The sequence below is a fragment of the Aspergillus ruber genome, assembly GCF_000600275.1.
Source record: "Aspergillus ruber CBS 135680 unplaced genomic scaffold scaffold00016, whole genome shotgun sequence".
Taxonomy (NCBI): Eukaryota; Fungi; Ascomycota; class Eurotiomycetes; order Eurotiales; family Aspergillaceae; genus Aspergillus; species Aspergillus ruber.
The window spans coordinates 161087-181526 of NW_024467312.1; the positions used below are offsets into that span (position 1 = coordinate 161087).

At 48.6% G+C, this 20440-nt stretch overlaps 8 protein-coding genes across 8 annotated transcripts; 4 read left to right on the forward strand and 4 right to left on the reverse strand.

Annotated features, from left to right (window-relative positions):
• Positions 1 to 122: 122 nt before the first annotated feature.
• Positions 123 to 2362, forward strand: EURHEDRAFT_413191 (uncharacterized protein). Its single transcript, XM_040782109.1, has 2 exons — positions 123 to 976; positions 1030 to 2362. Exons 1-2 carry the CDS (start codon positions 137 to 139, stop codon positions 2221 to 2223), a joined length of 2034 nt encoding a protein of 677 aa, XP_040638073.1. The 5' UTR covers positions 123 to 136; the 3' UTR covers positions 2224 to 2362.
• Positions 2363 to 2629: 267 nt separating this feature from the next.
• EURHEDRAFT_457920 (alpha-mannosyltransferase) lies at positions 2630 to 4099 on the reverse strand (the record flags this gene model as incomplete). Its single annotated transcript, XM_040784465.1, has 1 exon — positions 2630 to 4099. The coding sequence occupies one exon, from the start codon at positions 4097 to 4099 to the stop codon at positions 2630 to 2632; it is 1470 nt and encodes a 489-aa protein (XP_040638074.1).
• A 427-nt stretch (positions 4100 to 4526) lies between these two features.
• Positions 4527 to 7005, forward strand: EURHEDRAFT_387011 (uncharacterized protein). Its single transcript, XM_040779699.1, has 5 exons — positions 4527 to 4585; positions 4834 to 5110; positions 5484 to 5689; positions 5779 to 5984; positions 6043 to 7005. Exons 1-5 carry the CDS (start codon positions 4564 to 4566, stop codon positions 6925 to 6927), a joined length of 1596 nt encoding a protein of 531 aa, XP_040638075.1. The 5' UTR covers positions 4527 to 4563; the 3' UTR covers positions 6928 to 7005.
• A 1558-nt stretch (positions 7006 to 8563) lies between these two features.
• On the forward strand, positions 8564 to 9796 carry EURHEDRAFT_523843 (uncharacterized protein; the record flags this gene model as incomplete). The annotated part of the gene is made up of 1 exon (XM_040786907.1): positions 8564 to 9796. One exon carries the CDS (start codon positions 8564 to 8566, stop codon positions 9770 to 9772), a length of 1209 nt encoding a protein of 402 aa, XP_040638076.1. The 3' UTR covers positions 9773 to 9796.
• Positions 9797 to 12731: 2935 nt separating this feature from the next.
• EURHEDRAFT_378271 (uncharacterized protein) lies at positions 12732 to 13259 on the reverse strand (the record flags this gene model as incomplete). The annotated part of the gene is made up of 1 exon (XM_040779054.1): positions 12732 to 13259. One exon carries the CDS (start codon positions 13257 to 13259, stop codon positions 12732 to 12734), a length of 528 nt encoding a protein of 175 aa, XP_040638077.1.
• Positions 13260 to 14161: 902 nt separating this feature from the next.
• On the forward strand, positions 14162 to 16808 carry EURHEDRAFT_457605 (uncharacterized protein; the record flags this gene model as incomplete). Its single annotated transcript, XM_040784444.1, has 5 exons — positions 14162 to 14403; positions 14468 to 15584; positions 15632 to 15740; positions 15836 to 16161; positions 16209 to 16808. The coding sequence occupies 5 exons, from the start codon at positions 14162 to 14164 to the stop codon at positions 16806 to 16808; spliced, it is 2394 nt and encodes a 797-aa protein (XP_040638078.1).
• A 324-nt stretch (positions 16809 to 17132) lies between these two features.
• EURHEDRAFT_423898 (DUF2462 domain-containing protein) lies at positions 17133 to 17605 on the reverse strand (the record flags this gene model as incomplete). Its single annotated transcript, XM_040783368.1, has 3 exons — positions 17133 to 17228; positions 17316 to 17400; positions 17550 to 17605. Coding segments are annotated over 3 exons (237 nt in total), but the record flags the coding sequence as incomplete, so codon positions are not given.
• A 662-nt stretch (positions 17606 to 18267) lies between these two features.
• EURHEDRAFT_457813 (GPI anchored serine-threonine rich protein) lies at positions 18268 to 19116 on the reverse strand (the record flags this gene model as incomplete). Its single annotated transcript, XM_040784458.1, has 2 exons — positions 18268 to 18409; positions 18569 to 19116. 2 exons carry the CDS (start codon positions 19114 to 19116, stop codon positions 18268 to 18270), a joined length of 690 nt encoding a protein of 229 aa, XP_040638080.1.
• Positions 19117 to 20440: the final 1324 nt, after the last annotated feature.

Genomic DNA, 20440 nt, shown 5'->3' on the forward strand with positions numbered 1-20440 from the left:
CCAAATTTCTCTTATTGGTATACTTCGGGTGGTACTAAAGCCCGACGGACCACATGACCCACTTCTCGGGCAGTAGGACTACCCGAGCCTCCCAACGTCCTCCCTCCGTCTCCCTCATTGCGCACATTTTGCAGCCATGCCCGCGTCCCCGGCACCTTCGAAACCCCAGCGAGTGCTTGCTTGTTTGCCCTGTCAGCGGCGAAAGGTCAAGTGTGATCGCGAGTTTCCCTGTGCTAGCTGCACCAAATTCCGGCTTCAATGTATGCCTGCTACCGCGCCTCGTCGACGGAGGCAAAGGTTCCCTGAACGAGAACTGTTGGATCGGATTCGGAAATATGAGGATTTGCTAAGGCGGAATGGAATTAAGTTCAAGCCACTTCATGGGGATGGTGATATAGGGAAGGACTCGGAGTCTCCTAATGCAGAGGGAAATAATGGTTCGAAGCATGAGCAGCCAGAGTCTTCTGCGGCATCTGGAAACCTTAGACATGAGTCCAATGACATCTGGAATGTCATGAGGCAATCGTCGCATGAAGCTGTGAATGACATCGAGGTTCGAAAAACCTGGGATCAAGTATACCCAGATAATGACAACCTTCTTTTCGTCTCGCGTAAGACGGCTGTCGAGCTTTCTACCCTGCATCCTGAACCAGTCCAAATCTTCAAGCTCTGGCAAACTTACTTGAATAACGTCGACCCGTTGCTTAAGGTTACACACACCCCCAGCCTACAAGGGCGCCTCATTGAAGCTGCTGGTGATGTGGCGAATATAAGTCCTACACTCGAGGCGCTTATGTTCGGAATATACTCTGTGTCCATCACGAGTCTCACAGCAGATGAGTGCCAGGCTTCGCTTGGTTCCTCCAGAGACAATCTTCTGGCAAGGTACCAATCGGGCTGTCAGCAAGCTTTGCTGAACTGTGGTTATTTGCGAACAAGCGATCGTGAATGCTTGACTGCATTTTATCTCTTCCTGGTATGTATGTGCCTTCAAATACTTTGAGAATATCCATTAACTATTTGTTATAGGTTTCAATCGGGCCCAGTACAGATCCCCGGTCTCTGTCCTCCATGTTCGGAGTTGCGATACGCATTGCATACCGCATGGGCATCCATAGCGAGTTAGCTTGTGCCAAGCAACCTCCTTTCGAGGTTGAAGTGCGCCGGAGGCTCTGGTGGTCTTTGAAACTTCTCGATGCCCGTATCAGTGAGCTAGCAGATTATAGGACTGTCGCGCTAGAACCTACTTGGGACTGTAGAATACCTCTTAATGTGAATGATTCTGATCTAAGACCAGAGATTACAGAGCCACCGCCGGCCCAGGGTACATTCAGTGAAGCGCTTTTTGTTGTGGTGCGCAGCGAGGTGGGCGAATTTGTCCGCCACAGCAGGGTTCGTCTTGGTTTTGCCAGTCTTCCCGTTGCAAATGACGTTCTTCAAACCGAGGGCAGTAAACTGGACGCCTTGGAGAAGAATATTGAAGACAAATATCTCAGGTTCTGTAATCCAGAAAACCCCCTCCATTACATGACTATCTGGACGACGCGAACTTACTTCGCTAAAAACCGCCTCTTGGAACACTATTTAAGATGGCCCAACTCATCCACGGATCTAACCGATACCAAACGAGATGTCGCTCTTTGCCATGCCATCAAATTACTTTCATCCGATACAAGGATCATGACTTCACCTCTTACCAAGGGCTATTTATGGCTTACTCGTTTCTACTTCCCACTCCCCGCATATATGCACATCCTCCAAGACCTTAGACGACGGCCTATCTGCAAATACGCTGAGGGGGCCTGGAAAGCCATGAGTGAAAACTTCGAGTCCCGTGTTATAGCTCCTCTAGGCCAAGGAGGGGATAGTCCTTTTCTCAACATCTTTTTTAAAATCGTTCTTCCGGCTTGGGAGGCTCGGGAGGCAATACTCGGGACATTGGGTGACTTGTCGATACCGAAGATTGTATTATTTATTAGAGAGCGCATGGCACGAAAGGCGTATAATGTACGACCTGCAAACAGAGAACAGGAACAGTCTGTTGCAGATATGAGCATGAACGATTTACCCATGTCGATACCGATGGGACTTGGTGACTACGATCTTGGCTTTCTTTATGGCGCAGGAGGGCAAGATATCTATGCAGGGACAAGTTTCGGCATTCTCGGACATCAATTAGACTGGGCGACAATGGACTGGGGCTTTGGTGGTCTTCTCACCTGATAAATTAGAAGACCACTGGGTTTATCATATTTTGGTTCAACATCCCACACAATTTACCTGCATACCCACTGTATGGTCGTTAAAATGCAAACCATTCGTATTCAATGCACGAAGGCGATATAATTCCCTTCAATCAAAGCCTGATGCTGTGCTGATCATCGGTAATTGACCGATTAGTAGCTGGAGGGGAGGGTGAATCCCCGGCTGTTGTATGTTTGGGGCTTTGTCTTTCGATGGCATGGGAAAAGGTGGTATCGCGTTGGATAACTTCTATTTACTACAGCCACGCGTCATATGTATTCATCGCCCTCATCCCAAGCGTAGTCGCAACCGACTGCATCATGCTGTCGAAAAAATGGGACGGGTATATAAAATGTACAAGAAAAAGGTATATTTACACTAAATTCTAAGCAAAAATAGTATTATAATAATCCTCCACCCTGCCACAAATCCCCGTCTGCCCCCTCCAGCCGATCAACTTCTCTTCAAGCTTACAACCCGTCCAGCGGACCTCAGCCCAGTACTGTCTCTCGAGGTCTGTCCCAAATGACTCAATCACATCCTCCGGCGCAGTCCACGCGCGCGTATAGCTCCCATCTTCCTTCATAACGGGGCCGATGGCCCGGAAGATAGTGGTGGGGTTGAATTTGGGGTAGTTTACGTGAACGAAGAATGGGGCGGGAGCTGTGGTTTCTCCAGTTTTCTTTTTCTTCGTCATGAGCAAATAATCGTCTATGGGATTGTATTGGATCGTTGTTGAGCCAGCGAACCCGTTACGTGTATGGCGGCCCAGCGCGCGAATAGATTGACGGACTTGGTAGAATGGTTGTTTGAGTGCTGTAGCGGCAGCAAGAAAGGTCTCTTTGTCGCTTTCCCCAGAAGCTCCCTGTGAGAGGATTGGGTAGTAATATGACGGACCCCAGAAGTTGTAGTAAGTAGCGAGAAGGATGGTGTGGAAGTGGGTTTTTCGGGAGATGAGTACTGCACCGGATTTGGTGGATTGGCGCAAGTTAGGAGCTGGTCTGCCTTGGGAGATAATTTCGTAGAACTGATGAGCTGTTGTTGGGGCCCAGAAATCGGGCCAGGTGACTAGGCCTTTGGAGGTGAATGGGTCGTTGTTGAATATGATCTCGGGGTTATGTATAGGGAACGCATCTGCGTCAAGGAATAGGATATTTTCAAATGAAGAAAAAAGCATGGCAAGCGGTTTGTACTGGAATTTCTGGATCATGCTATGGCTACCCGGCATGACGTCCAGGATCTCCGAGAGCACGACGCACCGCGCATTGAGCGATGGAAGAATAACATCGCAGATATACCCCTCATATTCATTCCAATGCGCCAGAAAAACCTCCATCGGTAACTTTGTGCCCGTTCTGCGCAGCATCCTGAGCGAAGCCACCAATACAGGTAGATATTCTCCACCCGCCGTCGAAACCAATCCGCGCGTATCTGGCTGATACGGCAACGTCGGGATATTGCGCTTAATAGCCTTGACAAACAAGCGATGTGCTTCTCTCATAGCACCAACACTCTCCCCGGACATATCCAACAGCTTGGGTGGATACTTTGCATTCGATGGATCAAAAATCACGGACTCTGCACTACCCTGCCGGAGCGGGGGATCACATTGCGGTGCATAATCTGTCAAAAAGGGGTATAATGTTTGCCAGAGCTGTCCATTCATAAACGTGCTGTCATCGTACTGCTCATCGTCATGCTGCTTGGCTGCTTGTGATGATGTTTGTGATGGCGTCTGTGATCCGGAGTGGGAAAAGAATAACCATGTGGAGATAACCATGAGCCCAAACGCAATTAGCCCATTGCGCTTTCGTTGTCGTGGTCGCGGCTGCCAAGAGCCCCTGGGTATTGCCATATTCTACACGGAAACTGGCATTGAAGAGGGAATAGAATTGGATGTTTGACGACAAACAGATCGGAACGTCCAATCCGCGTAACACGTGATCGACAGCTATTCCCAAAAGGGAAGCGATATACCAAGATGGTAAGTTATATGTGGGGGTGGCAGATTTGTGGGGAATCCATTTGATATCCGTAAGTTAATTGTATTGCAGTGGTAATAGATGCTTGTCAGCTGCATCTCATTTCCGTATGTTCAAAGCAACAGGGAGCAGTGTGTCTCAACCCCTGAATGGCATTACTAGGGCTCAACGCTCGAATAGGCCATGTCGCGATTGCGTAATGATCACCTTTATCACGCCACTCCCGTCTAAAACAAGGACGCATATAAAATTGGGCATTATTTCCAGTCACCGACTATGTCAAGACACTGTAAGGGCAGCTCATTGCGACGCGAGAGGACAAGTAGAAACAACCATCATGCGCCCCAAGGCTACTACGAGTATACCAAGATCCTACCGTTCCATGGAACAGTAAGAGTGGCGTGAGAACACTTGTGGCTGGAGAATGGACGGAGATAACTATCGTCTACGAAGTCGGTGCATCGGGCTTAGCAGATGGGGCTTGGATTAAGAGAACGTTTAAATTCTATTCGGTTGGTGTATCTGCCCACCTCAACGCAACTTGGTATACGAACATGAAGGCCGATACAGGATTGGGCTTTGTTTCAAACATCTGATTGCACGAAAGACAACTATGTTAGCGCAGAATACGTGCCTAAGCTTCTGCTACCTAGTCAAGAACCAGCGACTGTGCAATCTTTAGGCATCCGCTTTGATCAGAAGAGCCATGAGAGACCATTTCAGAAAGCCGTAATAATCGATATTTATGATGGTTACCTCAATCTGGGGGACCAGATTATCATTCGTCTTGGTGATCGAAGACTCGGTGCAAAGGGCACTCGTGCGCAGACATTTGTTGAGTCGCGATTTAAATGGCGGTTCTATATTGATCCCGTTGGGACGTCGTAAGTAGCTTTATCCCAGTACCATGGTGTTCGAGTTGTCTAACTGGTTGGAGACGCTTTGCCCCGATTACTCCCGATTTGTCTTGGGACATCATCCCGGGCACGCCTACAAAGATAAAGACAGTATCACCGCGGCTTGTCAGGAATAGCACTTGATTTGCGATCCATATCCACTCCGAGGATATTTGGGGAAATGCCACTCATGATGTCCCGGGTCTTGAATGGCAACTAAGTATCCAAAAACAAGGGAGCAATGACCTGGTGGTTATGTAGAAAGTTGCGGCTACTGCTGAAGGATGGACGAACAATATTTTTTCGGATTTTGTCATTGACCAAGAGGGCAATTATTTGATTTATGTTGAGCTGAAATCAGCGACGGGTACTATCGCATCGCAGCAATCGACCTCACAGTGCTGCACAATCTTGATACCCCCAAAGTCCTCTTCGGAGACCTTCACGTCCATTCTGATGGCACAGTTGGCACAGGGTCCTCAGTCCACAATTTCCCTTACGGACGTGAAATCGCTGGCCTGGATGTCCTAGGCTACACAGCAAACGACTTCCAAATCACCAAAGATCGTTGGGAATCCACACTGAGACTCATCTAATCTCTCAACAAACCGGACCGATCTGTAATATTCCAGGAACAGAATGATGCAGAAACTCAGCCGCTGGGGGCGGCCACAACGTTGTCTTCCTGGAGGACCCAGCAACCCACCCCCCTGAATTTCAATTTGACTGCCATGGTAATGTGGCTAGGTCTTTTGAAGGACTCGAGAATGGACCCAAGGATCTCGTTCCTGGTGCTTGGCTGCTCGATGAAGTGTACGCTACGTATGCGCATGCAGCGGACAGTCATCTTCTGACCCCGCATGTTGGTGGACGGCGGTGTAACTTGCCCTGGCACCACCCACAACTTGAACGACTTGTAGAAATTGGCAGTACTTGGGATCAATTCAAGTGACTGCTTCGAGACACCGTCCGAGGGGGTTGGAAGTTGGGTGTTTGCTAATTCTGACGAGCACCGTGGAAGATGTGGCGGGGGTGTTCCTGGAACCGCTGTGTTTGGTACCCGGGGAGGGCTTACGGGGATCTTGTCTTCGAGGCTCGATAGAAAAAATTTTGCACAAGCTTTGCGGGAGAGACATACCTTTGTTACTACAGGACAGTGTTTAGTTGGATTGGTCTTAACGAAGAATGGCACTGCAATCCAGGGAGATGAGATTGAGCATCTTGCCAACGAGCCGTTGGGATTAGTTAATCACTTCCTGGGTGATATAGGTTTCTCCTCAATTGAAGCCTTCGATGCTTCAGGTCAGATCTGGCAGCGTCGGCTCTTGTCTGAAACAGACAAGGCACCCACACTTTTTAGAGTGGCCTGGGGCGGAGCCAGATTGTCCGACCGCTACTGCGAAGCTATCTGGACTGGCACGGTCGAAACGCAAAGCGCCATTACCAGAGTGGTACCATTTGGTGGTCTGGAAGATAACCCCGAAGATCAAGCGGTACAGAAAGACGCCCAAACTATTTGCTTCCACAGCCATACCAGCGGAGACGTGGATGGTGTACATGTATACTTCGATCCAACAGCCCTACCATCCCAAACCTCGATCAGAGGTACCATCGGCGGCTATGTCAAAGTTGGTGATGCTTTGACTGGAAATCCGCATAAACCACAGCCAAACTTCCAGCTTGAAGCATCGTGGGATGAGGTCGTCCCACCTGGTGGGAAGTCGATTGGGATGCTGGGCGGGTGCGAGTTGTTCGTTCGTGTGAAAGCTATTCCAGAGATCTCTCTTCCACGGAGAATTCAGTGAAGTACTTCATTTATTACAGAGCGTGATGAGGAGCGTGCTATCTATTTTGGGCGGGAATGGAGTGGAGAAAAAGTTGTGACGAGTCCTATTTTTGTTAGGGCTATTTGATTATCCTAATTCTTTAAACTAAAAAATAGAAGATAGATAAATAAATAAAAAGAGATAGGACTTATTTATTATTTTATCAGAAATTGCCAGTGCGTGCCTACAAGTATACAGGCAGAACTCATAATTTACTCTACGCATCACACCACACCGAGAGCAAAGAGCTACAATTAGAAAACTAACAACAAATGTGCAGTGTTGGTTGCTGGTTTTGAAAATTGCTTTAGATTCATTTGGGCTGTCTGGAACGGGACATAGGTTATTAGAGGTACTTTGGAGAGATCCGAAGGTTGTATAAAAACCCCAACAGCCTAGTGCGTCTTGTACTTTCTATTCAGATTTATATAGAACTCAGAACGACGATACACAAAGCCATCCTTTACGTGATTCTCTATAATGCACCCAACAGCTCCTTCCTCATCCCTACCAGCCTTATGTCCCACCAACCCCACTCACTCCTGGCCTGCCGGTGGAAAGCACAACACCCAAAATCGATCATGAAGATCCGTAACTTGCCTCATGGGTTGATATGGACAATCGTGTTCCTTAGGCGTGCATCGTTGTTCTGGACACTTTTCGCAGTGTAAAGGTGGTCTATTTCCATGGCCTCTTCACAGCTTGTTCGCCATTGATATTTGGGGGCGTGTAAGGCTATATCACCTTAGAAAAACCCACTGGTATACTATATCAGAATTTCAGATCTGTCTGCATACTTGCTGGGTGGTCAAGTGCGAAGGAGCTCGTTGGAACCGTAACAGCACTGTAAAAGTGTGGGATATGTTTTCCCTGAAGATCCTGGAGAGTATTATATGTTTCAACTTCCATGTCAAAATACTCAAGCATGCGACAGATACACCTCTTCCTCAGCTTTATTCTGGGGCTCATATTCTTCTTATAAAAATCGTCCAGTGAGTGGAAATGGGAGATATATTCCACTACTGTCTTTATGGATCAACTGGTGATGCTGTTCCTCAAGCTCTTTACGCCACAGTAAAATCTGGTGGTGTTCTCTAGGCTTTTTAGTGAAGCGACGACTATAGACCTTAAGCACCATGGGCTTGCCCAGCCCCTGCTGGTGGTCGGGGTGACCGTGCAGTCGGACGACCATGGCACAAGACATGGTAAATGGTTCAAAGGCTTCGATTATGGACGCTGTCATAAGTTGTTTTTGTGGTCCGAGCTGAGAGCGATTGTGTTCCCGACTGTGTGAAGATTTCTGAGTCATTAGTGCTCTGTTTCACAATTCCTTCATTGGTAGGTTCAATATGGAACAAAAGTGAGTACAGAAACAAGAAAAATAACAAGTCTCTGATAAGATGTATTGAATGATTATACATGTTTGAAAGGGAGACGTAGGAGCGATCGCGGATTTGCTAGAAAGTCGAGAAAGAAAAGATGCCTGAGAGCTAAGGATAGGAATTACAGCTTGAGACGGTAGGCAACCAACATAAAGTCCTTCGCCATTGTTTTTCGTCATCTCATCCACCATCCTCTGTTTTGCTATCGTCAACATCACCACTCAAGTATCACCATGGTGTTCAAAATCTTCAACAATCCCCATTTCTCCCCCTTTTCCGTACTTCCAGTCGAAGTAGCTAAACTCATAACAGGGTATCTTGGCGACAAACGCGATGTGTACTCTCTACGGTTGACTTGCAGAGACTTTTACTTCATCACAGTTGACCAGTTTGGGCACGCGTGTCTTGAGACAGTCAAGACAGACCTTTCTAAAGAAAGCCTCTTCCGACTCGCTCACCTCGCGCAACACCATGGATTAAGAGGTCATGTGAAGCGTCTATCCTTTACCAGCCCTAATGGAATCTTCGGGGGCAATCTCCAGTGGCTGCGCTACCCAGAAGGTCATTTGGTACTTGGTCAAGATGCGATTCAGCTCTTGGTGGATATCATGGGGTGTCTCCATAGCTGCACCTCGTTCCAGATCAAGCTAGATACGATGGATGAACAGGATGTGTATAGAGATGGATTCCTGACGCATAGTGATATTGTCAATATCTTCTTCAATATTATTGCGTATACAGGGCACCCAGTAAAATCCCTTGCTTTGGATTTCCATGACGGAAATGTCTGCAATTCCATCAACACAAGACGATTGAACCTGCCAGCCCTCCATAAGCAGAGAGACTTCGTCTCTGCGTTGGCGCACATGGAGGAACTGACACTGAATTGCACGATGGACTCCCGAGTCATTGTCAGACTGGGGTTAACCCTTATCCAGCACGCTTTATCTCTCCAGAAGCTCAGAATTCATTTCGACTTGTTCTTTGGGAAGGAATTTATGAGATACCTCACATCAATATATATCTCCGGCCAACTGCACGAACTCAGCCTCGAACGATCTGTTGTATCCGGGGATAATCTGTTGGCTGTTCTTTGCCGAGTTCCTCAGCTTCGCGTCCTTTCGCTTAAACAACTCCGACTAAGCGAGGACAGCAGTATCGGATGGCACACAGTGCTTCAGGCTCTGCTTACTCGGTTACCATACCTGGACTGCATTGAATTAGGGAGTCTTCTACAAGGGTGTGCGCCAGAAACATATAGTCCCAAAGAGGCTTCTTTCCCCAGAGTGTTTGGGCATCCAAGCGCTGGTGCTGGCTTTTCGGGGAAAGTTTACCTGGGTACTCTTGATCCCGACAGTGCAGCGCCCATGGAGATGCATTACTCTGGGCCTTGTATGGATAGGGCTCTGCAGGCCACAATTGATATGGTGACCATATTCTGACCACAACGACTTCACCATGCCCAGCGACGACATGGCAACGGCAACAATTAGTCTGCTATAACTACAATAACGGCGATGGCAACAAACAACAGCAACGACAAAAGAACATCAACTGAATACTAATATCAGCATCCTACCCGTGCCTTTTCTCCCAACGAGAGCCAATATGCCAGCAATTCCAACATCTAACCAATTTTACCATCATCAATGATCTTATTACTTCATCTCATCGTGTCGTCGCCATCGTCATCATCGTGCATCAATAATGCCGCTCCGGCCTAGACATACTTCTGAGGAAGTGGTTGACAAGGTGACCTTGCCCCTGTTCAAGGTCCTATTTGGATATGGATTGATTTTAACATGCCGCCTCATGTTTCGGTAGAAAGGTAATCCTGCTCGTGTTCAAGGTTACGCTTATATGGATCGGATATCCATCGAATAGTGGCAGATAGCTATCTCTATCTGAGTATGTTTATTCCCTTCTATCAGCGATCAGACAAGATATACCTTGCTAACAGCCACTTGTGCTCTTTAGACATGCCATGGGAAAAAAAAAAAAAAAAATAACACGATACATGGTTTCTCGACCAAGGATACGATCTTTTTCCATCGATGTTTTATCCCAATACCAAAGGGGTTTCACCAGATGGTTTTAACGAAGCATCTCTTTCTGCATAAATTATATCGTCTAATCGTGCTTCTGAAGAGCAGGTCTACTATCTTCAATGCTGGAATTATCTTATCATCAATCAAACTATTCACCAGTCTCACCATATCCCGTGAACTTCATCCATCTTTCATACCATGGCCTCTATACTCAAGATATCCCAAAAAAGATCAGCCCAAGTATGCCTTCCCCACTCAATCAACTAACCCGATCCAGCCACCATACCCACGGAACCGACCTTGTATAGAGAAGAAAATTCTCCGAACTCGCAACAGCATCGGTCAAACATCGGTAGAACAAGAATTCAGGGACTGAAACAATAGGGTGTTACGATTGATCGAGGCTCAGGCTAGGGTCAAGTGCCGCAGCGCTTAGAGCGACGATCTGCTCGGCATTGGGCTATTATTTTCTGGGAAGGAGCTCCGCTGGATTTTGGGCGGAGTAGGGAGGTTGATATTTGCCACGGATTAGGGAGCACGGAGTATAATATGGAGGTTTCTTTTTATGTTTCTAGTTTATGGAGGGAGGATTTGCTGATCTGGCCTAGATTTTCCCCTTGGAATGTGCATGGTACTTGAGATCTGTCAGTGGTATCGTCTTTACCAAGATTACCAGATGTGGAGGTGTGGAATGCGCTAACCGAGTGTGAATGGGATTGTCGTTCCATTTTTGGTGTCGATGCCTCTGGATCTGGGTACTTACGGAGTACTCCATGCTTCTGAATCACTTGTGCTTATCGTCGTGCAATTCACTCCGTACGGAGTACGGAGTTGGCACCCATATCATCCTTGGCCCTACGACATGTCTATGTCTGGTTGGCGCGGATTAATCCCGTATAGCACGCGCTGATCTCTACATCTCAGATAGGTTAAGCGTATGTGGAACAGAGACCTACTTTCAGTTGTCTATCTTTGAGAACAGCTGATTCAAAATGCTGTGGCTGTGGCGCTCGTCGTCATTAACGCGCTTCCTGTCTCTTGCTGTGTTTTTGATTGCTTGCTCGACCTTTTTTACACGTTCAAGTCTCCCGCCGCTGTATACCGGTCGCAGCAATGTTCCGCTGAAATATAGCGTTGGTAAGCCGGCCAGCAATGGCCAGGGTTCTTGGCATCCTATTGACTGTCTGGTCGCAAATGCCAATGCAGAATGAAGTGCTTTGTTGAAAAAGGAAACAAAAACCGCAAAGACGGCGGTCAAAGAGTATTGTCGTCGTTGGGGCCGACATCCACCATCTGAGTTTGCTGAACGGTTCGAATTCGCCCAGTCTAAGGTCGCAGTGGTAGTTGAAGGCTTCTTTGACCAGATCCACCATAACCTCAATCCATTTTGGGGTTTTGCACCGGAGGAATTTCTACGACAGGCGCAAAGTTTCGAACCGTCCATCAGAGTTCGCAATAGTATTGCTGATGCTGTTGCAGGGGAGGGTGCTCTGGTTGAATGCATGGCTTGCTTTTGTTCGTTCAGTTGAAGGGCATCTGCCGGATTTGGATCTACCGTTTAACCCGATGGATGAGTCAGGATTGTCGCTCCGTGGGAGACGGTAAGCGAATATGTCGAAAAGGAACGGACCACTCGAAGTAGATGATGGATTTGAATCCCAAGCAACTTTGAACAGAATATACTGCGCTCTCTGATAAGGAAGGGTTTGAGCCATTCCTGCCCCGGTATTATGGCCAGCTGGTGGCCCTTTCTGGGATATTGCCCGTGTTGGCTGTCCGCCGGAAGGTCCAGCACGCAGTGGTAGCCGGATTACAGATATAAACCTGGCTTTGTCTACGGGGATAAACCACTTCATGAAACAACCAGGGAATGGCTATATAGGAAGCTGACTCAGGTCAGGGACGCTTGTTTCCGCCCTGAACTGCAGGCCCTGTTTGGGACTTTTATTGAACCTCCGTCCGTATCGAGGACGCACGAACTGTTTCCTCTGTTTCGAGGGTCTGAGCTTGGCGCCAACAGTGAGATCTTGACCCCACCCCCGATGTACTGGGCTGAAAACGAGTGGTACTTTGGCGGGGATGTCTACGGGGCGAGTAGGAGTTGAAGAAAAACGTGCTTGCCTGGCGTGGTTCTGCAACAGGAGGCCGGCATAGACCTAAAAACTGGATTGGATTCCAGCGCTATCGTCTACTGGGCATGTTGAACACAACATCTGTTGCTTATGCAGAACAGAACAGCGCTCACTTTCTGGATTTTCATCCTTCCCAGCTATGATTACTACAACCTGATCTCCTGTCTCGAAAACCACCTACCCAATTTTTTCAACGGGCATGTCGATCCAGGGTTCGTGATCTAATCTGCTTCCCCTGTGATGAAGAAGGCGAACCTTGCAAGTTCGATGGCGCAGATCCATACCGTTCCTACAGAAATCCATTTTTCGCGGTAATCCCCGGCATGTCCATAGTCCATGGGCGAGCAATACGCGAACAAATATCTCCCCGGCATCGACAGCAACTCATTCGACAGCCGATATCGCGGCTTCCTACTTCCAACCTCGCTCCCATTCAAATCCACCATCCACAACGAATAGCACGACTGCCGACTCATCCCTGGGTGCATTTTGTCCCCAAGGACTCCACCTACTTTGACATATACGGGATCATGAAATGTTCCATTGGATGTACCAATGGGACTGGGCATGATGAGGTTGTTCGGACGATGGCCTTGGATGGTAAGGCGTGGGCGGAGAAAGTGCTCCGACATGAGGACATGCAGATTTACACATATCAGCTTTCGCTGGAGGATGCGCGGATAAGCGATGGTAACCGAGGTATTCTGGGCGTGGCTGAAGATCTGTTGTGAGATTGACGTGGGTTGCATTGTGCTTGCTTGTTTTTACCTGTATCGACATGTTTAATTAGGCATTTTTGGCGGTTGCTTTTTGTGGCCTTCCGAGCATTCAAGGTACATAAGATAATTTCTTACTGAACCCACAATGGTAACTATGCCGATGGTATGCGATCCCCGCAAATATCATGTGACATCTAACGGAGTACGAGGCTCCGTAGTGTACCTGCCGTGATGAAACTTCTGCATCTTCGAGAACAAGTCTTTTTACAAATCTCACGGCTGGGATACGATACGAGTGGCATCTGATCCTGTATGATTATCGCTATACATTATTGCTTATTCGGGGATCAGATGACCCTAAGCAACCCAATTAGGCTATAAAGGTACAGGCACAGGCACAGCGTACATAATGCTGCATAGCATAAATTATGAACAGACAATGAAAATGTTACCATATCTTAACGCGGATATCGTATCTGATTGGCCGACCAAGACCTTGTATAAAAGCCAAAAGCAAAGTTTTTTAGAGATAAGATTAAGGAAATGATTTGGTAAAACACACACAAACCCAGGGCGTGCACGTGGTGGGGAACCGAGTCCTCAGGTCACCTGCGACAAAGACGCCATTGATTAAAACACCTCCATCTCCATCATCGCTCAGCTCAGCTTTTCTTCTTCACCACATTGCCATCATCGCTCAACAGTAAACGCTATATTGACCTTCCCCCCCTGCCCGACGAATTACGCGACCGCCATCCACTACCTCATATCTACGCGTTTGAGAACTTTTTCTGCCAGCTCAAGCGGTCCTCTTCTGTCTTCTGTTTCACGTCCGACTATTAACCCCCTCATCCCTCATCCCTCATCCCTCATCCTTGCTTCAATAACCACCACTTTGCCGTTTCTCATCTACACGCCGCCATCTACACTGTATGGACTGCGGGAGTGCCGGTACGACTGCGGGCATCGACCCCAAGATCCTCGAAAACTGGCAATCCGACTCTGCTTTCTCCATTGCGTCGTGGGAACATCCGCCCGAGTGGGATACCAGCCAAGACTCGAGTCAGGCTGATGCTGCAGATCTGGTGGACTTGGGGGCTCTTCAGGGGTCCTTTGGCAAGCGTCATTCCAATGCGCCGCCTCTGATGGGACAGGGTGTGCATCATCATCCTAGGTATTTTCTTTCCTCTTGATCGAGCCACTTCAATGCGACGGACGCTGATGGATGTCTTTGGTAGTAACCAAGACTCGACCTCGACTTCGACCTCGACTTCGCCCGAGAAATTCAGCGTTCCTGATGGTGCTGTTGAAGGCACTGTTAGTAGTAACACCGTCAGCCCCCGTACGCTTCCGTCGTCCGCCGATGATAATTTCCACTTGGATGAATCATGGCCGCAGTTTCAGTTGTTTAACCCCATTACGGCTGCGATGCCTATCGAGCCGCAGTCCATGATGTATCCGTATGCGAAGGAACCGACCGCGCCGAACAATACCGTGATTGTGGATGATGGCGTCGGGGACCTGTCCAATGGTCAAGGGTTCTCATCCCCGGAGTTCCAGTCTGAGCAGTTTATGCCGTTTTCCAACGTGCCTTCAACTTTCCCGCTTGCTACGGAGCCATGGCCTGAGACTAACCCCGCCGTACCGGAAAATACTCATTTACCGCAACCACAGATGCCGCTGATGGAATCCCAGCTGGCATCGAAGGAGATGGGACCCGTGCGCGACTTCCACGGCTCGATGCGGTCGCTGGAGTCGCGTTGGTTGGATAGTATTGAGGCTCAGTTGCCCGCTGATATGTCCGCCTCGTCCGGTTTTAGTATGGTGCCCCTGGATTCGAGTGTTCAGGGACAGGACCGATTCCAATACAACTCAGAGAGCTCTTCCGTGTCGGATGATGTACCGGGAGTCCACGAGTCGTTCTCGGCAACAAGTGAGGAGATCCCAACCTTCGCGGAACGACAACTGGACGATGAGTCGCAGCAGACTACCGCGTTCATGGTCAGTGAGACACCTGCCGACTCGTACATTGTCACCGGTCCCTCCAGATCCAGAGCTTCATCCGGCGCACAGCGACCGTCCAACAGTCGGACGCCGCTTGCTTTACAATCAGTGGCTACAGTACGCAAGCGCAAGCCGCGCGGCTCAAACATGTCCATAGATCAGAGTCTGCCCAAGCCGTTGCAAATTGTGCAAGAAGATGGTCAAGGTGGATCTGTCGCTTCTGCGGACTTTGTGTCGCCCCCTCGTGGTGCTCGTCGGAAGGGACCTTTGTCGATGGCTGGGAGGGCGAACGCTGGTATGCGGAGGAAGAACAAGGATACTTGTGTTCAGTGTCGATTGAACAAGCGGAAGGTATGTATGCCCCCTTTTCTAAATCAAAGCACGTGCTAATTTAGCAGTGCGATGGCCATTCTCCATGCGATGCCTGCCGCCCTACGCTCCATGAACAGCCTTGCGCCCGTGCTTGTTTTGCCAATATCGTCGAATATGGCACGTGCAACTATATCTGTATGTACTTTTTTTTTTTTTTTTTTTTTTTTTTTTTTTTTTTTTTTTTTTTTTTTTTTTTTTTTGATAACTTACAGCTCATACTGACTGTCTAGCGCAACGTGCGATCAACCACCCGACAATGGATAGATCCGGTCGCGTAAGACTGGAAATCCCCAGCGAATTCGACTTGAATTCTTTGCTGTCATTCCTTGGCGAACGTCAAGGGCGATTCAACATCCGTGCCAGTCAGGCATGGGGATCGCTTTATGTCCTTGACCTAGGAGAGACCTATCGGTTCTTGAAAAGTCTCAGTGAATACAATGGCAACAACCGGTCGAGCTTCCTTGAATTCATCGACCGACGTATCGTCGAGTCGAAAGATAAATCCAAGAACTGGTTGACTTGTGTTAGGGACTGCGATCCCATTAACAGTGTTTACGTGAGTCCCTCCATCCCCTCCAGATGGCAATAGTCTAACAAAAATAGTCACTGCTATCGCAATGGAACAACATGCCCAGCCGCGCAGCATACAGCTTCGTCCCCCTGGACCCCACCGACCAAGAACGTCCAATGGACATCCACAACCCCGAAGACCGTCGTGAAATTCTCCTCGCCGCCCAACTGTCCCGCATCTTCTGCCGCATGCTCGAAGTCGAAGGCTTCCGCAAACTCGAGCGCGACTTCTACAACATCAAATGGAAGCAGATCTCCCACGAGACCCACCTCCGCTTCCTCTCTGAACTAGGCCACATCCTCCTCTCGCTCCGCTGGCGAGTTTCCTGGTGGAAACGCCTGGGTGACGGAGGCCGCGAGCCAGATCCCAGTAAGCAGCACTATGTGGATCGCGTGGAACTGCTTTGCCGGATTCTGTATGTCTACTACACATGTGTTCTAGCGAAGTTGCCCTCGTGGTCGACTTCGGATGTACCCAAGGGAACGTGGTCGACGTATGCGGACTCGGAGAATGCGGTTTGGGATGACTTCCCATTGGATCCTAGTGACTCGGGATTCCACAACTGGATGGCCCAGGGATCGGAATTGATTGAGCAGGCTGGTGTGCCCAACAAGATTTCGAAATTACGGTAAGAAACACATAAACCAAAGGAAATGGCGGATGGATTGGAATGGATATGGATGGATTATAAGATACCCTACAGCGTGATACGGAGTCTAGGATTTTTGGCTATGATTTATGATTTGCGTTTGTATATTTGATATTTTACATTTGATTATAAATGGTGCCAGTCCGTTGTACATGCAGCAACTGTACAGTCCCGACTTGGATAGAATAAATAAATCTCGGTTTGATTCAGTTTATATCATGTTCTTGCTCTGGGTATCATATCCACACCACACCATACAACCCCCTCTTCATACAGAGTACACAAAGTAAATTTACTTCTTCTGATCCTTCTTATCCTTCTTTCCACCAGCCAACATCTCCAAATGCCCCGCCTTAGACGCAAGATTACGCTCCGTCTTCGCCGTATAGCCGGCCGTGAGTTTCTGCCATCGCCGTCAGCTCCATTCACTTCCACCTTTTATTATAACACGCATGCTGTATACAATAGAGGAGAGATGTAGGGGACGCACCCTGGTCATCTTCTGCTGCTTAACGAGGGTATTCTTCTTGGGTGCGATTTGGCGCGGGCCGGGCTTAGGACCGAGGGCGGCGGGGCTGCATTTAGATTTTCGCATTAGCATTGGATCTCTTCTATAGTGTCATGGCTTTGGTAAAGAGAGGATAGGATAGGTAAGTAGCATGCGCAGAGGTAAAACGTGCAAATGCCGGTTCTGGTGCTGGATGGCGGTCCCAAAAAAACATACCGCTTCGACTTAGCCCCCGTGTTAGGCTTTGCCTTTTTAAGTAATCCTTGGGCCATTTTGTTTAATTTCTTCTCTTGTAAGCTTGGATATATAAGAAAAGAATGCAGAGTAGAATGGCAAGTTGTCAGCGGCAATGACAACCAACGGAAGTTTGATGTGATGTTTGGTTGAAAATCCTTATCGGAGATTTCTGTCGTTATCTACGTCACGTGGACAAGTCAAAATTCAGGCAATGAGGCGCAAAGGCAGAAGAGTCAGCAAGGTACCAGCGGAGATCGACCGATTGGGTAAGATGTGTACTTTTTGTAGATAGTGGGTCTTCGGTGTATCCGTAAACGGTGTTTCTGATGTTTTAGGGGTTTGTGGCCTGGTCTAGTCTAGTTAGTCTAGTTAGTCTTGTCCACTGACTCATACAATACGAACAAAAGTGGCGAAAAGAAAACAAAAGCAAAGAGAATACAGAATAGGGAGTAGAGGCGAAATGAAAAAGTTTGATTGACGATATTTTCATAACCTCGTTATTTATAAACTGAACTGAACTACCATTTTGCATCTCCAGGGTCTTCCAACGGGGTTTCCAAGCATGTAAACAAGTATTCAAACATAATTGACTCTTTTCAGGACAGAGAAAGAAGAATTAGAATGAGGGCAACAAAAGTAGAATTGAAAAAATGATCATCAAAGATCTATCACATCACATCCACCAACGCTACGCAGTTTAGAAAGCAAAAGCGGCCAGCATACCAGCAGCGACGGCACCGAGACCAATGGTGTTGCGGTCCGCAGCACCGGTGAACACAGAAGAAGGAGCGCTGGAAGAAGCAGAGCCAGAGCTGGAGCCAGTGACAGCAGCGGCGTCACTAGGAGAAGCCTTGGTGGATGTAGCGGCAGCAACAGAAGAAGAAGAGGGAGTCACGGAGGCCGAGGATGAAACAGCGGCGCTGCTAGTACTGCCGATGACAGGGATGCTGGAGAGAGTGGTAGCCGGAGCAGCAAAGGTCGAGGTAGCAGAGGCCGACGCGGCAGAGGCCTCAGCAGAGCACTTGGGGCACCTAGTAGTCACAAACTCCTCAGTCGAGTAGATGGTGTGGAGGCCATCACCCTTACTCACAGCAGTCTCAGTGGTAGCGGGGGCGCTGCTGGGGGCGGAAGCAGAAGCAGAAGCCGAAGAGGCAGAGTTGCCGTACTCCTCGTTCTTGACGCCGAACTGGGTAGAGTACTGGTACTGGCCAGAGCCCTCGACGACAATCATGAGACCGTAGTGGGTGGTGTCAGGCTCCAACTCGGAGCTGGGGGTCCAGTCGAAGTGGCCGGAGTTGTCAATAGCTTCGGCCAGGGTGTCGATGGGCTGGACGTTGGTGGAGGGGCCGCGGAGGAGGACCAGGGAGATGGGGCCCTTGGTATCAGGATCCCACTCGATGGTGTAGGGCTTGCCGGCGGTAACCAGGTCGTTGAGACCGGGCTTGGTGATGGCATTGCCCGAGGGGGACTTGTTGTAGTCCGGCTGGGTGTAGGCAGAGGCCAGGGCGGCCATGGCCGAGAGGATGGCGGTCTTGGTGAAGAGCATTGTTTTTTGCTTTAAAAAGTACAGCCGGAGCGCTAAGTAAAGAGAATAACAGCGATTGACTCGGTTGAGAAAGACTGGAGTGAGACAGTAAAGACCGAAAGTAAGGACCGTTTGAAATGAGCGACAGTGTTGTTAAGGAGAGAACGAGGCGACGAGAGTCTTCGAGCGTGAAAAAGAGAAGAAAAGAATGTCAGATACGAGGGAAAACGCGACGCTAAAAAGCAAGCCAAATAAGCTAAGAAAACAAGCCCAAAAATTGCCCCTTTGCGAGTGAATGAAAGGAATGCGGACAGACCACCGGCCCATTGGCTCCGACTCACAATACGATGAAATGCAATCTCCGGCCGGCCACTAATAAACTCTCGGCGCCACTAGACCCTTAATATGCCAGATTAACTGGCTGTTTATTATTATCTCTATCTGCCCGATGGCGGAGTTTTTATGCTTGCACTGTGTACTAATTTAGTTTGTCGCCTGCGCTCCGGGGAGCCTCCATTATGAGACATTTCTTGAGCGGAATTTGAACGAAGAACACGCGGGTGGAACTCGATATGGAATGAAGATGGAATATGATAATGCCAAAAGTAACAAGTCATGTCGCGTCAAGCGTTCACATTATGATAGGGCTGAGCTAAGCAACTTGCCGTACATCTCTCTCCAATCATGTCCCTCTCCGAATCCAAAACAACACCTCTACACTATACTCCAGACAAGCTAATTTCGGGCATTGCCTTCCGTGAACTATTAAACATCCCATTGTTCATTTGATTTATGCCATCTGTACTCGGTAAAGTTGTGAAACAAGGACAGTCGATCACGTTGATCAACACCAACGTTGAACCAAATTACAGCCTCGTCTACTTCGGAAGCAAACAGCGGGTCGAATTGAGATCTACAAACAATATCAAACTGATATTCGAATGTAAGACAACGGTAAATAGTATATCAAAGCGAGCTTTGCGCTAAAGCAACAGCACCAATGCTGGCTAGCTGAACCTTGAATCGAGCACTTGGCTGCTGATTTGTGCATTTGCTGTAGGTTACTTCCGCGACAGAAGGGGGAAGCTCACGGCGACAAGGCTCAAGAGAGCCACGAAGAACACGAACGCAGGGCCGACCGCCCCATGTTTCCCTACCTGCTAAGGGAGAGCGCGATGAATGGGTAGGAGGGTGGGAAGAAAAGCAATTTACATCTCTGAGGCTTCACTCTGTAGGAGATGCGCTCCGACCGTCTGGGACCAGTTACAGGATTTGGAAAGGCACGACAGGACAGCGCTGGTACAGGGGATCGCAGAGCAGGATTGCACCACGCAGCTCATGTTGC

Coding starts and splice junctions, on each gene's coding strand:
- EURHEDRAFT_413191 (XM_040782109.1), top strand. CDS start 137: ATGCCCGCGTCCCCGGCACCTTCGAAACCCCAGCGAGTGCTTGCTTGT. Junction 977..1,029: donor CTGCATTTTATCTCTTCCTG/GTATGTATGTGC, acceptor TATTTGTTATAG/GTTTCAATCGGGCCCAGTAC.
- EURHEDRAFT_387011 (XM_040779699.1), top strand. CDS start 4,564: ATGCGCCCCAAGGCTACTACGA. Junction 5,111..5,483: donor ATTGATCCCGTTGGGACGTC/GTAAGTAGCTTT, acceptor AGCTGAAATCAG/CGACGGGTACTATCGCATCG. Junction 5,985..6,042: donor GTCATCTTCTGACCCCGCAT/GTTGGTGGACGG, acceptor AACGACTTGTAG/AAATTGGCAGTACTTGGGAT.